Source organism: Xenopus laevis, chromosome 8S (genome assembly GCF_017654675.1).
Source record: "Xenopus laevis strain J_2021 chromosome 8S, Xenopus_laevis_v10.1, whole genome shotgun sequence".
In the NCBI taxonomy this organism is placed as follows: domain Eukaryota; kingdom Metazoa; phylum Chordata; class Amphibia; order Anura; family Pipidae; genus Xenopus; species Xenopus laevis.
This window is the reverse complement of record NC_054386.1, coordinates 5,246,413-5,260,658: the sequence shown is the minus strand read 5'-3', so window position 1 is coordinate 5,260,658 and position 14,246 is coordinate 5,246,413. Positions and strand designations below refer to the sequence as shown.

The following is a 14,246-nucleotide window of genomic DNA, read 5'->3' as shown; positions in this document are numbered from 1 at the left end:
TGGTTCCAACCTATTATTTTTACATCTTGACATACCTTGTTCTGAATGTGGTTCTGCGTTTTTCAGCAGTACTGTCTCGAGTGGTAGTTTGGTGGCATGAATCTCCCCTGGAATGCCCCATAGTTTGAGTATCATTCAGACATGCAACTACTAGGTATTAGAAAGTCCTGTACTTGCCTGACTATGGCATGCTATAATTATTGTCTACCCCACTGTAAGGAACTTACCCTGGTGGTCTAGCGGCAGCGGGGTCCACGCCGCGTCCTCGGCGTGGACTCCCGTCGCGCTGCTCCCTTCTCCTGTGCCGGCTTCCTCTAGGGCGCGCACGTTCGTTATTTAAAGGTGCAATCACGCCAGCGCGTAATTGGCGCGAAATTCAAAGGTATATAAAGCCCATTTAGATTACAGGACCTTGCCCGTTGTTAGATTCAATTAGCTTGTTCCTGGGTGTTATTACTGTGATTCCTGTCTTGATCTACTGTGTTTGACCCTTGCCTGCCTGCTACTACTCTGACCTCTCCAATCCTGCCTGAAACTACGTTGTTCTCTCCAATCCTGAAACCTTGCCTGTTCTCCGACTATTCTATGATCTCTAATCCTGATTCTGGCCTGTCTGACTACTCTAACTGCTTGTGCTGACCCGGCCTGTTTGTTCCTGGTGGCTTCCTATCTTCCAGTATCCTTGTAAACAGTTGTGCCCCATTGCCTGCCAGAACTTACGCCTTGCACCTCTCGTTAAGTCCAGGGGGCATCTGAGTAAGCCGAGGGCTCCTCCCAAGGCCAAAGGCGGTCACTTAACTGGTGAAGTACGAGCCGAGACCAGGGTGCTTGGCAACTGTTCTGGTGTAGGGTGCCGACCTTGACACCCTTGCTCAACAGCACTGTGCTCTGGTGCATGTAAATGGCACATTGATCACGATCTCTGTCACCGAAACACCTTCAAACCACTTTAATGTCACACTAATGCCATATGGGCAACTTTTTGGTCTGTGGGTATTCAGCTGCCAGAATTGCCCTCTGCAGGTTGACTGCCCTGGAATGGAAAACACTCGTATGTGTATATGTGAGAGTTTTACAGCCTAAAAATGCTGTGGTTAAAGCCTGAAAGTTTGGGGGGGTGCTAATATTTGTGCTTCCCATCTTTTACCATTAAAATTAACTAGGGATGCACCGAATCCACTATTTTGGATTCAGCCGAACCCCCGAATCCTTCGCGAAAGTTTCGGTCGAATACCAAACCTTGTGCAAATTAGGATTTGGATTTGGATTCGGTTTGGCCGGGCAGAAGGATTCGGCCGAATCTGAATCCTGATAAAAAAGGCCGAATCCTGGCTGAACCCCTAAAGTGAACAGGAGGCATGGTAGACAATCAAGGGCACTAAAGAGGTGGGTGAAATATGCCAGGCTGAAAAATGGTTGTTTTAAAGCATTAATTCGCTTGTGTGGTGTTCCACTGAAAACATTGCGTAGCCCTAGAAAAATACATTTTTGCAAAAAATTCCATTAACTTTTAAACCCAGTCAATATGTTAATACAATGAAACTAGTAAACAAATATTATTATAAACTTCAGGGTATGTTTTGTTCCATTGTTCTGTTTAATTGCATAGCAGTGATATTTTGCTTTATTTACCTTCATTTACTCCTACTTTGTGCAGCAACTAAAAACATCTTGGAGAAAACAGAACCAGAGACCTATCGGGAGACAAACATACTTTATAATCTGATTATATTACCCTATTATGGGTTTCTTTGGGGTTTATCAGACAGTAGCATCTAAATTAAATACACGTGTTGGCCTTCTTATTGCATTTTTTTAAGCGTTCCTGATTTGGTTTCCTTCGACTATACTGATTGTAACATTTTAGGAATATGGGATAGAAGGGCCAAGAAAATACTGTTGTCTGTTGAAAATGTAAAAAGACAAAAAGTCTCATCACTCGGGGCATATTTATCAAAGGTCGAGTTATAGGGGTATATTTATCAAAGAGTATAGTAATAGGACTTGTTTTCTCTGAATCACAAATCATTTTCTTCTTCCAAATTATCTCTCTCGGACTTTCCCACTTTGTTTTCCAGCAAATTAAATCAAAATAGTTGTTCTGCTAAAAATTCTTAATTGCAAATCTAAAACCTTGAGAGATCCAGTAAGATATCCTAGCACTATAGGGCAGATTTACATAGGGTCGAATATTGAGGGTTAATTAACCCTTGATATTCGACTGTCTAATGTAAATCCTTTGACTTCGAAGTCGAAGGATTTACCGCAAATAGTTCGATCGAACGATCAAACGAAGGATTTTAATCCATCGATCGAACGATTTTTCTTCGACCTAAAAAACATTAGAAAGCCTATGGGGACCTTCCCCATAGGCTGACATTGCACTTCGGTAGGTTTTAGGTGGCGAAGTAGGGGGTCGAAGTTTTTTTTAAAGAGACAGTACTTCGATTATCGAATGGTTGAATAGTCAAACGATTTTTAGTTTGAATCGTTCGATTCAAAGTCGTAGTTGAAGGTCGAAGTAGCCAATTCGATGGTCGGAGTAGCCAAAAAAAACATTCGGAATTCGAAGTTTAGCTTCACTCGAGCTAAGTAAATGGGCCCCCAAGTCTCAGTGCACTCGGGATGGACGGGGGAAATCCCATCAGTGGCATTAATGGCTTTTATAGCTTTGGTGCAATATTCTTGGCAGGCACCAAACTCAAACAAGGTCAACTGTCACATGGAATGGGACCAGGAGGAACATTATCTGGACCATAGTCTGCTGTTGGTATATCCATATTTGGGTCTGATTTTCCAGCCATTGTGTTTATTTGGTTTGCTTTTCCAAGGTTCTTGATGATCTGGAAGTTATGCTTGGCCGTTTCCACGCAGCTGTTTTCTAGTAACCAACCATCGGATTCACTTTCTGGGTCTCCCAGGACCAAAACATTTTCCATGGCGGTCTGCAGGTACCGTACGCCAGTCAGCACTGATAGCTGTACCAAATATAGAGGGTAGAGATTTTAGAATGTATTTACAGAACTAACATGCTATGATGACAATATCTTCAGGAATCTACCATTTTGCACATTTCACATGGGAGATTTTTCATAATGCTGCTGGTACTTCATGCCCTATCTTGTATATACAGTATATCTGTGTGTATTTAAATAGGATCTCTGTCCCTACTCCTATATACTTCTGTCTTCCTCAAGATCACTTTTTTTCTCACCTTACCTCTAGAACAGTGAACCCCAACCAGTAGCTCCTGAGCAACATGTTGCTCTCCAACCCCTTGGATGTTGCTCTCAGTGGCCTTAAAGTAGCTGCTTAATTTTGAATTCCAGGCTTGGAGGCAAGTTTTGGTTGTATAAAAACCAGGTGTACTGCCAAACAGAGCCTCAATGTAGGTTGACAATCCACATAGGGGTGACCAAATGGCCAATCACAGCACTTATTTGGCACCCCAAGAACATTTTTCATGCTAGTGTTGCTCCCCAACACCATTTTCTTCTCAATGTTGCTCAAGGGTTCAAAAGGTTGGGGATCTTGCTCTAGAATAACATGTCCTTACTTTTCTACAGATTTGTAGGTGACTGGTTTTGCCTGCAAAAAAGATCCCCATGCCGAGTAATAGCTAAAGAATTTTATTTTTTTCAAATACAGGGCAATTAAACCCCCAAATGAATGATGACATTGGACAAATGCTATAGATTCTAATGTGACAAAGTAGCATTGAAACCTACAGGCTTATCTGCCACCTTGTCCATTGTCAACAAAATATAACAAACACCTCTACATGAATCTAATTCAACTCTATCAGTAAAATCAACGATGAATATACTGTATAGCAACATTTGTTATTTGGTTCATTGGACTTCGCATTACACTGGTTTGCACTAATTACTGTAACATCTGTTTAAAGCAATCATGGCTGCCACTACTGTTTAAGGGAGAGAGGGGGATACAAAAACAAAACTAGTTCTGTTCCCATTTGAGTGGATATAGGGGATTATTTACTCAAATTTTTCTGGGTTTTAAAGGAACATTTCAGTGTATAAATAAAAATTAGGTAAATAAAAAATGTTTCTGATATAGTTAGGCAAAAATGTAATGTATAGAAAATTTAATAGAAAGATGAGTAATAATAAGATACAATAACAATACATTTTTAGCATTATTGAGCATTTGTTTTTTAGATGGGGTATATTTTCAATATAGTTAGTTAGCCAAAAATGTAATGTATAAAGGCTGGAGTGACTGGATCTCCACAGTCCGCAGAGTGAAATACCGCCACTCTCCATTAATTTCTATGGGATTTTAAAAGGCGTATTTATCAAAGGGTGACAGTGAACGTTGACTCTGCGGACTGTGGAGATCTCTAACTTCACTCTTTGATAAATATACTCCATAAAGGTGAGCCTTTAAGACCTGAATCCTTCCCACACCCACCAGGACAGTCCCTCTGAATTCCCCTCCACTTTCCACCCTATGAGATCACGGTCCTGCTCCTGTGATGTCATCCTCTACCTTCCTTCAGTCATAGTATGAAAGGTGGCAACGCTATCTATGTGCTTTAAACTAACCAAGGGATTGGAATAATTTAACCTGATACATGTACAGTAATTTCTCCTCTTCTTACCTCAAAGAGCCAAATCAAAAGGACAGTCAAGCCAATAGATTGCATGAGGTCATCATAATATTCCAGAAGGGCCTCTCTGCAGCCTCGAGTCCAGATGTTCAGCTCTTCTGTCAAGTAGTCATAGTTGTAGTGAGCTGTATTGTTAGTCACCTGGTACTGGATGCAAGGCCGAGGGGAGCTGGGGTTGCAGCAACTAAACGGGACTCCATCCATAAGGTACTTCCCATCAACGTTGCTTTTAAAACGACTGTAAAATAAATGAAAAGTTACTTTGTAACTGTAACATGTAATGATCATGTCAGCGTGGCTTTTCTTGGTATATATGGACAATGATTTACCTCATTACTTATCTCTCTCTCTCTATATATATATATATATATACTTGTGCGAAGATCGACACTCACGGGAACATTTTGGATGCAAACAATATGGAATAAACACTAATGGCCACATTTACTTAGCTCGAGTGAAGGATTAGAATGCAAAATACTTCAAATTTCAAAGTATTTTTTTGGCTACTTCGACCATCGAATTGGCTACTTCGACCTTCGACTACGACTTTGATTCGAACTAAAAATCGTTCGACTATTCGACCATTCGATGGTCGAAGTACTGTCTCTTTAAAAAAACTTCAACTACCTACTTCACCACCTAAAACCTACTGAGCATCAATGTTAACCTATGGGGAAGGTCCCCATAGGCTTTCTAAGTAATTTCTGATCGAAGGAAAATCGTTCGATCGATGGATTTAATCGTTCGATTTGAACGATTTTTCCTTCGATCGAACGAAATGCGGTAAATCCTTCGACTTCGATATTCGAAGTCGAAGGATTTAACTTCGATGGTCGAATATTGATGGTTAATTAACCCTCGATATTCGACCCATAGTAAATGTGCCCCTTATTGTTTGCATCCAAAATGTTCCCGTGAGTGTCGCTCTTCACACAAGTATCTGTTTTCTCTAGTTGGCACCAGGGCCCTTAATAAATAAACAGATTGTTGTTCAGAATAATGCGTGTATGTTTAAAAATGGAATAAAGCTGAAAATCCTCATAATAGCTTTTATTTCCATACACACAATTGCATTGGGAACACTGCACATTCTATTCCAAATCAAAACAATAAATATTTACAAAATTTGTGTTATTCCTTTACAGAAAGTGAAGAAAAAGGGAATATTAGGCTGTTCCTTAAAATAGCAGTTTGTGCATTCTTCTTTACAAACTCAAACATTCACTGTATAAACTGAAAAATGTGTCAAGACTTTGCTTTCCTTTGAATGACTGAACTAATATTTAGTTGTATAATCAGTGTTTCTGAGAACTGCTGCACATCTGTGTTACATGGAGTCCACCAACTTCCAACAACCTGTTACATTCCACAATTCTTCTGCATTTCTTGCTTTTGCCTCACAAACACCATTTTTGATGTCACCCCACAAGTTTTCTATTGGATTAAGGTCCGGGGATTGGGCTGGTCACTCCATAACATCAATCTTGTTGGTCTGGAACCAAGATGTTGCTCATTTACTGGTGTGTTTGGGGTCATTGTCTTGTTGAAACCCCCATTTCAAGGGCATTTCCTCTTGGGCATAAGGCAACATGATCTCTTCAAGTATTTTCATGTATTGAAACTGATCCATGATCCCTGGTATGTGATAAATAGGCCCAACACCACAGTATGAGAAACATCCCCATATCATGATGCTTGTGCCCCCGGCTTCACTCTCTTCACTCTGTACTGTGACTTGAATTCAGTGTTTGGGGGTCGTCTGACAAACTGTCTGCGGCCCCTAGACCCAAAAAGAACAATGTTGCTTTCATCAGTCAACAAAATGTTGCGCCATTTCTCTTTAGGCCAGTCAATGTGTTCTTTGGCAAATTGTAAGCTCTTCAGCACATCTTTTTTTCAACAATTGGACATTGCGGGGGCTTCTTGCCAATAGATTGGCTTCACATAGACGTCTTCTAATTGTAACAGTATCACAGGGAACTTTACTCCTTCTTTCATCTTCCTGGAGCTGATCATTGGCTGAGTCTTTGCCATTTTGGCTATTCTTCTGCTATTATTTGGAACAAGCTATTATTATGTTGAACACTGCTATTATTTGGAACAAGCCTCAATGAATGATTCAATTACACAGAATCAGCAGCAGGTCATGACTGTTGGGTCTGTTGGTTTTCTGTTACACCTACTAGTAAATTATTTGCCATGTAGAAATAGAATTACTGCCAAAAACAATGATTGATCAGGTTAGTGGTCAGACTGCTATTATTCTGAATACAACTCTATATATACGAGTCTCTGACTATGTTGATATTAATTGTGAAAAAGATATGTCTTACTACTGAAAACTTTCTGTTTAGCATTTAGTTGATCCTTGGAAAAGTGTAGATGGATTAAATAAAGGATCAGTAGCCCTTAGCATAAATACATTGCTTTTGTTCTTATTTTATAGCAATATTAAGTGGAATCCCTTATTATCTTTTATTTAGAGATCCACAAAACACGTTACGTTTTTACTTTGGCAAACTCAAAATGAATCCAAAACCTAATTTAGCACACGCCCCTTCTGGCTCCCCCTTCCCTAGCCCACACAGCTCCGACTTTTTCTTCCCTCTCCAATCACACCCTCAGTTTGAGGTTTATGATCAAAATCTCTGGGGGGTACATAACAAATAGCCACCCCAAGGGGCAGATTTATCGAATTGAAAAACTTTGAATTCGAATATCGAATTCAAAGTTTTTTCACCAAATTTGGCAATCCTACGATCGAATCAAACGATTAAATCGTTCGAATCGACCGTTTCAAACAATTTTAGAGTACGATTAAAGGATTTTTATTCAATGTGTAAAGTTTGTAGAAGGTCCCCATAGGCTAACATAGCAATTTGGCAGGTTTAATTTGGCGAAGTATTGAAGTCGAAGTTTTTTTTAAAGAGATAGTACTTCGATTATCGAATGGTCGAATATTCGAATGATTTTTACTTCGAGTCGAAGTTTCAACTTTTTGTACTTCGAAAATTCACTCGAACCTTAGTAAATCTGCCCCCAAGTGTCTATGACCAACTTTCTCCTTTATTGGTATAGATCATACATTATATGTTCATAAAACATACACAAGCAACAATTGAGCTTTTGAGCAATTTAATTTTTTTTCTGTTCAGACCCTCTTCTATTCATCTCCAGTCTCTCATTCATACCACTGCCTGGTAACTATACTAAACTGGATCTTAGCTATGAGATAGTGGCTGAACAAAAAGCTAAAATAATTTAAAAGACTACAAAAAAATTAAAAATTGCAAATTGTTTCACAATATCACTGTCTATGTTATACCAAAAATAAATAAATGTAAAGGTGAACTACCCCTTTAGTAGTCTAGAATTACTGTACATTATGTTTGTGCTTCTGTACGAGCCCAAGGCAACCACAGCCCTTTAGCAGTAAAGATCTGTGTCTCCAAAGATGCCCCAGTAGCTCCCCATCTTCTTTTCTGCTGATTCCCTGCACATGCTCTGTGCTGCTGTCACTTACTGAGCTTAGGGACCCACTCACAATATACAGTACACATAGAATAGAAATGTCACAATATAAGGCTGATTAGTAATTAATACACATAATTACTACATGGCAGCACAGAAACCAGTGCAATTAGCATCAGAATTGAATAATCAACAAACCTGTAGCATCAGCTTATATTACAGCCAGGGAAGCTCATTTTCTACTGGATAATTAGTGACGAGCCCTAAGCTTAGTTTCTCAACAGCCAATCAGAGCCCACTGAGCATGTGAGTGTCACAGACACTTTCCAAGATGGTGACCCCCTGTGACAAGTTTGAAGTCCTGGATCATTGCTGCTATTGACAAGCTCAAACTTTAGCCTCGTGCAATAAGTTCACTATATAAAATATGCCATTTTTAGCTATATTCATTTTTTAGGGTTTTGTTATCCTTTAACTCCAGCATGCTAACGGAAAGCCTCTGGGAAGAAGGTAGAAAAGAGGAATATGACTTATGTTTCAGCACCGTATCACATATTCCTCCTCTCTCCAAGTGTTTTAAAGGGCCATTAACACTAGGAACCTAAACTGTTGACACAATAGGGCTCATTTATCAAAGTACTAAAAAAACACAATAGGGGTGCAAGTTTCTCCATCATGTAAATAACAAGACTTCAATTCAACCTACATAGCCTTCTACTTGATGCCTGCTTGAGAGAGGTATTAAATGCAGGGCTCCCTTATGCCCCAGCCTATGGCAGAGGATACCTAGACACAATAAGGGTCATTTATCAACACTGGGCAGGTTTGCCCATGGGCAGTAACCCATGGCAACCAATCAGATTGCTGCTTTCATTCCCAATGATAGCTACAATTCTGCACGTATCTCTCTTCCTTCTGTACGGTTTTTAATAGGCAAGCAGCTTTTTTTTTTTTTTTAAAGTATGTGGGGGCAGTTCATGAATAAGTGCTACTGAATATACTCTTTATGTCAATGAATATGGGCATAAAGTTATTTTTTCTATATTTACAATAAAGAAATATTATTGCCTAGGGATGCACCGAAGCAACTATTTTGGATTCGGCTGAACCCACGAATCCTTCTCTAAAGATTAGGCCGAATACCGAATCCTAATTTGCATATGTAAATTAGGGGTGAGAAAGGGAAAACATTTTTTACTTCCAAAAAGTCACGTGATTTCCCTCCCTGTCCCTAATTTGCATAGGCAAATTTGGATTCGGATTCGGTTCGGCCGGGCAGAAGGATTTGGCCAATCCGAATCCTGCTGAAAAAGGCTGAATCCTGGCAGAATCCCGAACTGAATCCTGGATCCGGTGCATCCCTATTATTGCCTTTATTGTAATGTTTGTTTTTTTAAGGGCAGAAACTCCAAAAATTACTTACTCAACAACCTCTTTTGAACCCATATCCAGGTACCGTGCAGAAATCCACTGGATCTCAAACCAGTCTCTAAAGCCATTGTTTCCGCAACAGCGAAACTGAATCTGTAAGAGGTCTATGGTGGATTTTAAGAAGCAACGTCCTGGAATGTCCGTATCTTTGTAATACTTCAATGCATCCTTAAGTCCACGATACAATGCGGATTCTAGTTCATTCCGCGTTGTGTAACACATGATGGCTCCTGCAAAGACGCAGAAGGTGAAGAAGAAGGTGCAGATTATGTAGGGCAACATAAACAGCTTCCATCGTACAAATTTGTTGGAGTCCGAGCAGTCATAGCAGATCTTGCCCCCAAAAAAGTTGATGACACAAGCAATGACTCCCACGGCTATGAGCATGTTGGGGACTGTGTGCATTCCACCACTCACCATCAGCTCGCTGCGTTTCTTGATTTCAATTTTAAGAAAGAGGCCGAGGCTGAATATAATGAGTCCTGTCACCACCGACAACCAGTTAAGGATCCACAAAATCTGTGCCAGTTTTCCCCTTCTGGTCTTTGTGAATTTCACTTTCAGCACTGCCATCCTAAAACAAAGACATCAGAAATAAACAGTTGTCCAAGTTCAATGATGGAGGGAACTTGCCTGGAGTGCCCTTTTAACTTGTGGCGCTATGAACTTTTTAAGGGGAACTTGAAATGAAAATGTAATATTAGTTTCCGCATACTGAAATAAGAACCTTTCTAAATGCAATCAATTGAAACCATTGTACCATTTCTGATGAATGATCCAATTTATCTTATAGGATGGCTCCTTTTGCCTAGAAGATGTATTAGAGCTCACTCTATTAAAATCACCAGAAATCCTGTCTCTCTACATGCAGAATTTGTGCAAAATGCAGCTATTTTGTTAGATTTTGTTTGAACTGCAATCAGTTATTTGAGTGAGCTCTAATACATCTGCTAGGATAGGGAGCCCCCCTATAAGATATATTGGATAATTTATCTGACACCCAACTGCTGCAAGAAGACAGAATGAAGAGAAACAGATGCTGAGAGAGGAATAGTGAATATAAACTTGATTATTTCAGAAACAATGCAGAATTTGTTTGTATTTAGAAAGTTTCTTATTTCAGTATGAGGAAGCTTATATTTCACGATGGTTCCCCTTTAAGGTATTTTTTATAATGGAACAAACAGCTAATTGCACCATTACAATTAACCATAGCAACCAATCAGATCTTTGCTTTCCTTTTCCAACTCACAGTATACTGTCATTGGTTATCCCTAGTTACTGCATTTGTGCAATTTAGCACCAATATTAGTAAACGAGCCCTGTAACCCGCTATGAAACAAGCGAACTTTGATTTGAGGCACCCTCAAACGTAAAGTATTTATATAGTTGACTGGTTACTGTCAGGACTCTCAGTGATTCCAACTCCAGCATGTGTTTTCCTGGGACAATGTACCTTCCAGTTGAGTCATTGGAGGTTCTCATGGCTGCTTCGGGCCAGTCCTCCTACCTATATTGCATTTTCTGTCTCCTCCCATTTCATTGCCCTCATTTGTTTCCCATTTCCAATGATGTACCCTTTATAAACCTGTCCCTGACCAGTGATCCTTGCTTGATCATCTGAGCTCCTGAGACCGATCCAGCCTCTGACTTCTGTGATTCCTGACCCTTGATACCTGGTTCCTGTGTTCCCTGCCTGGTTCTGTGTCTGTTGCCTGTGACCCTTGCTCCGGTTCCCATTACCGATCTTCTCTGGATTCCCTGGTTTGACCTTTGGCCTGTTACTCAACTCTGCTTGACTGCTGCCTGCCCCTGACCTTGCCTGCCCTCCGGACATTGCTAAGTCTTCTGCCAGCCCTGACCTTCTCAGCCCATTATTGTATTCGCTCAGTCTTCTGTCTCTACCCAAGCTTGTTTCAGGTTTTTCAGTTTGCCCTTCTGTTCATTATTGTTTTCAGTCTAGCCATTAAACCTCCTTCACTTTACCATGGCTTCTGCTGTTAATCCTGCAGTAAATGCATCAGGGTTATCCAGCATAAAGGCTTCACACTGCTGAACATTCACCAGCATTCAAACAGGTTACTACTAGAAATGTGCCACTGTACAAATATGATGTGCATATGTCTTACAGTAGTAAAAGTTATCCTTTAAACTCAATGGTACTTATTGGCAATTCTAAGTTATCAGGTCAACGTTTCATTAAATGTCTGCACTAAATACAACCATTAAATACCCCATGTGTGCATATATCAACATACCTAAATGTGCCACCCTCTAATAGCCTGCCTTTAATCAAGTTCCACTAGCAGAGGAATAACTATAGGGGTTGCAGTGGTCCCAAGCCCACCCGGAATGTGGAGCTAGAGGTGCCGCTTGAGAACAATCAAATCAGTATTTCAACACTGTGTGAAGGGGCTTGAACACAAGTCCACAGGATGATGAATATCGGTGAATAAAGCGGATGGGCTTCTACCTACAGCTCCTACTGCCATGGCAAATAACAGATAATGACTGGATCACTGTATTTCTTAATTAAATTGATTCCATATATAGATACCCTTCCTCCTAGACTTTCAGTTTTCATTTTCACTTGACAAAAAAAAAAAAAACCCCAATAAATTGTAAGACGTACCTGTAGCTTGGATTCCTGTGTCGACGTCTGTCCTTCCCTAGATTTCATGTATTCTGTAGAGCAGAGTATTAACAAAATGTAATATACAGAATGGGTATCGAAATAGCTCTGATATGGGCTGCTTTTCTCCGCACACAGTGAAGGAAGCAAAATGTAAAGAGATTTACAAGATGCAGAGTCCAAGAGACTGGATTTGTTAATCCCTTGCTGCTGCTGCTGCACTAAGTATGGCTTACAGATTTAATGGTGCCCCTTATGGTAGATGCAGCAAAGCACTTTACTAAATAGGGTGTAAGTCTCTTGATTGCAGCACCGTTTTATTAGCATGGAGTGCATTTGTTAATACATGGCATTCAATTAATTTCCTTCTTTATAAAGGCCTTTATATTATATCCCTAATAGAGAGTTAACTTTTCCATATCACAGCTTTCAGAATGCAAGTTGGCTGGATAACACAATGCTGTAACACACACTGAAGTAGATACAGAATTTATATACATTCAAGGTCAGTGTTAAGCTAGCACCCATATGCTGAGCCAAAGTTAACCTGGGTATGGGCACCTTTATGTGACCCTTAAATGTAGAGAAGCGCAGCCGAGCTCCTGGTCACCATCTTCCTGCGCTTCATATTGTCTTCGGGTCTCTTTGCCGACACACAGCCTGCGGGAGCATGCACAGTTGGGCCAAGTCACACGTTATCTACTGTGTATCCTATGCTTGAATGGCTGGCCCCATGGCTACACAGCAGCATGTTTATATAAACTATAGTAGTACTTATCTGTTATCTACTGTGTATCCTGTGCTTGAATGGCTGGCCCCATGGCTACACAGCAGCATGTTTATATAAACTATAGTAGTACTTATCTGTTATCTACTGTGTATCCTGTGCTTGAATGGCTGCCCCCATGGCCACACAGCAGCTTGTTTATATAAACTATAGTAGTACTTATCTGTTATCTACTGTGTATCCTGTGCTTGAATGGCTGCCCCCATGGCCACACAGCAGCTTGTTTATATAAACTATAGTAGTATTTATCTGTTATCTACTGTGTATCCTGTGCTTGAATGGCTGCCCTCATGGCTACACAGCAGCTTGTTTATATAAACTATAGTAGTACTTTTCTGTTATCTACTGTGTATCCTGTGCTTGAATGGCTGCCCCCATGGCTACACAGCAGCTTGTTTGTATAAACTATAGTAGTATTTATCTGTTATCTACTGTGTATCCTGTGCTTGAATGGCTGCCCCCATGGCTACACAGCAGCTTGTTTATATAAACTATAGTAGTACTTTTCTGTTATCTACTGTGTATCCTGTGCTTGAATGGCTGCCCCCATGGCTACACAGCAGCTTGTTTGTATAAACTATAGTAGTATTTATCTGTTATCTACTGTGTATCCTGTGCTTGAATGGCTGCCCCCATGGCTACACAGCAGCTTGTTTATATAAAATGTACTAGTGTTTCTGAAGCAAACACACCAGTTATACCAGTGCAGGGCAACAGTACATTTAATTGTCATTCATTTAAAACACTGATTTTTTTTGGTGTTACTCTTCCTTTAAAGCAGCAGTCTATTACGCCGTAGGAATAAATACTACACATAATTATCTTGCCACTAGTGAGAGACAAAGAAATGTCTTGACATTTTGTTTATTTATGGCTGGGTACAAACAGAGGGTCATTATAAAAAAACAGCTTCTTTTACTATCCTACCTGCCACAGATATTACATTCTAGAGAGTTAGCTAACATAGACACACACTAATTGTGTGTCTTTCTTCTATGACATGTCCTGTGTTTACAAGATATAAGCAGAGAGGTAACATCAAAACAAGGAATTGTTTAAGCAGCCTCCCCAAACACAGAAATCGCCCTCCGCCTATGACTGTGAATGCATATGAGCCCCCTGTGGTTAATTTTAATTGAGTTTGATTAGTCAATCCAGAGCAACAGCACAATAAAACTCATGTAGATCCCAGTACTGCTTGGCTCCAGGGATACGTAACATTTTAGAATATGAGCTATAAAATGGAGTAGCACTATGAACTGATGCGTTTGAAAAAAAACATGTTTTCC

The 14,246-nt window shown here is 40.1% G+C and overlaps 1 protein-coding gene across 1 annotated transcript; it reads right to left on the bottom strand.

The window, feature by feature from the left end:
- Nucleotides 1–1,574: 1,574 nt before the first annotated feature.
- On the bottom strand, nucleotides 1,575–12,299 carry prph2l.S (peripherin 2 like S homeolog). Its single transcript, NM_001092741.1, is given in 4 exon segments — nucleotides 1,575–2,978; nucleotides 4,625–4,871; nucleotides 9,531–10,112; nucleotides 12,171–12,299. Coding segments are annotated over 3 exon segments (1,095 nt in total). The 5' UTR covers nucleotide 10,112; nucleotides 12,171–12,299; the 3' UTR covers nucleotides 1,575–2,711.
- Nucleotides 12,300–14,246: the final 1,947 nt, after the last annotated feature.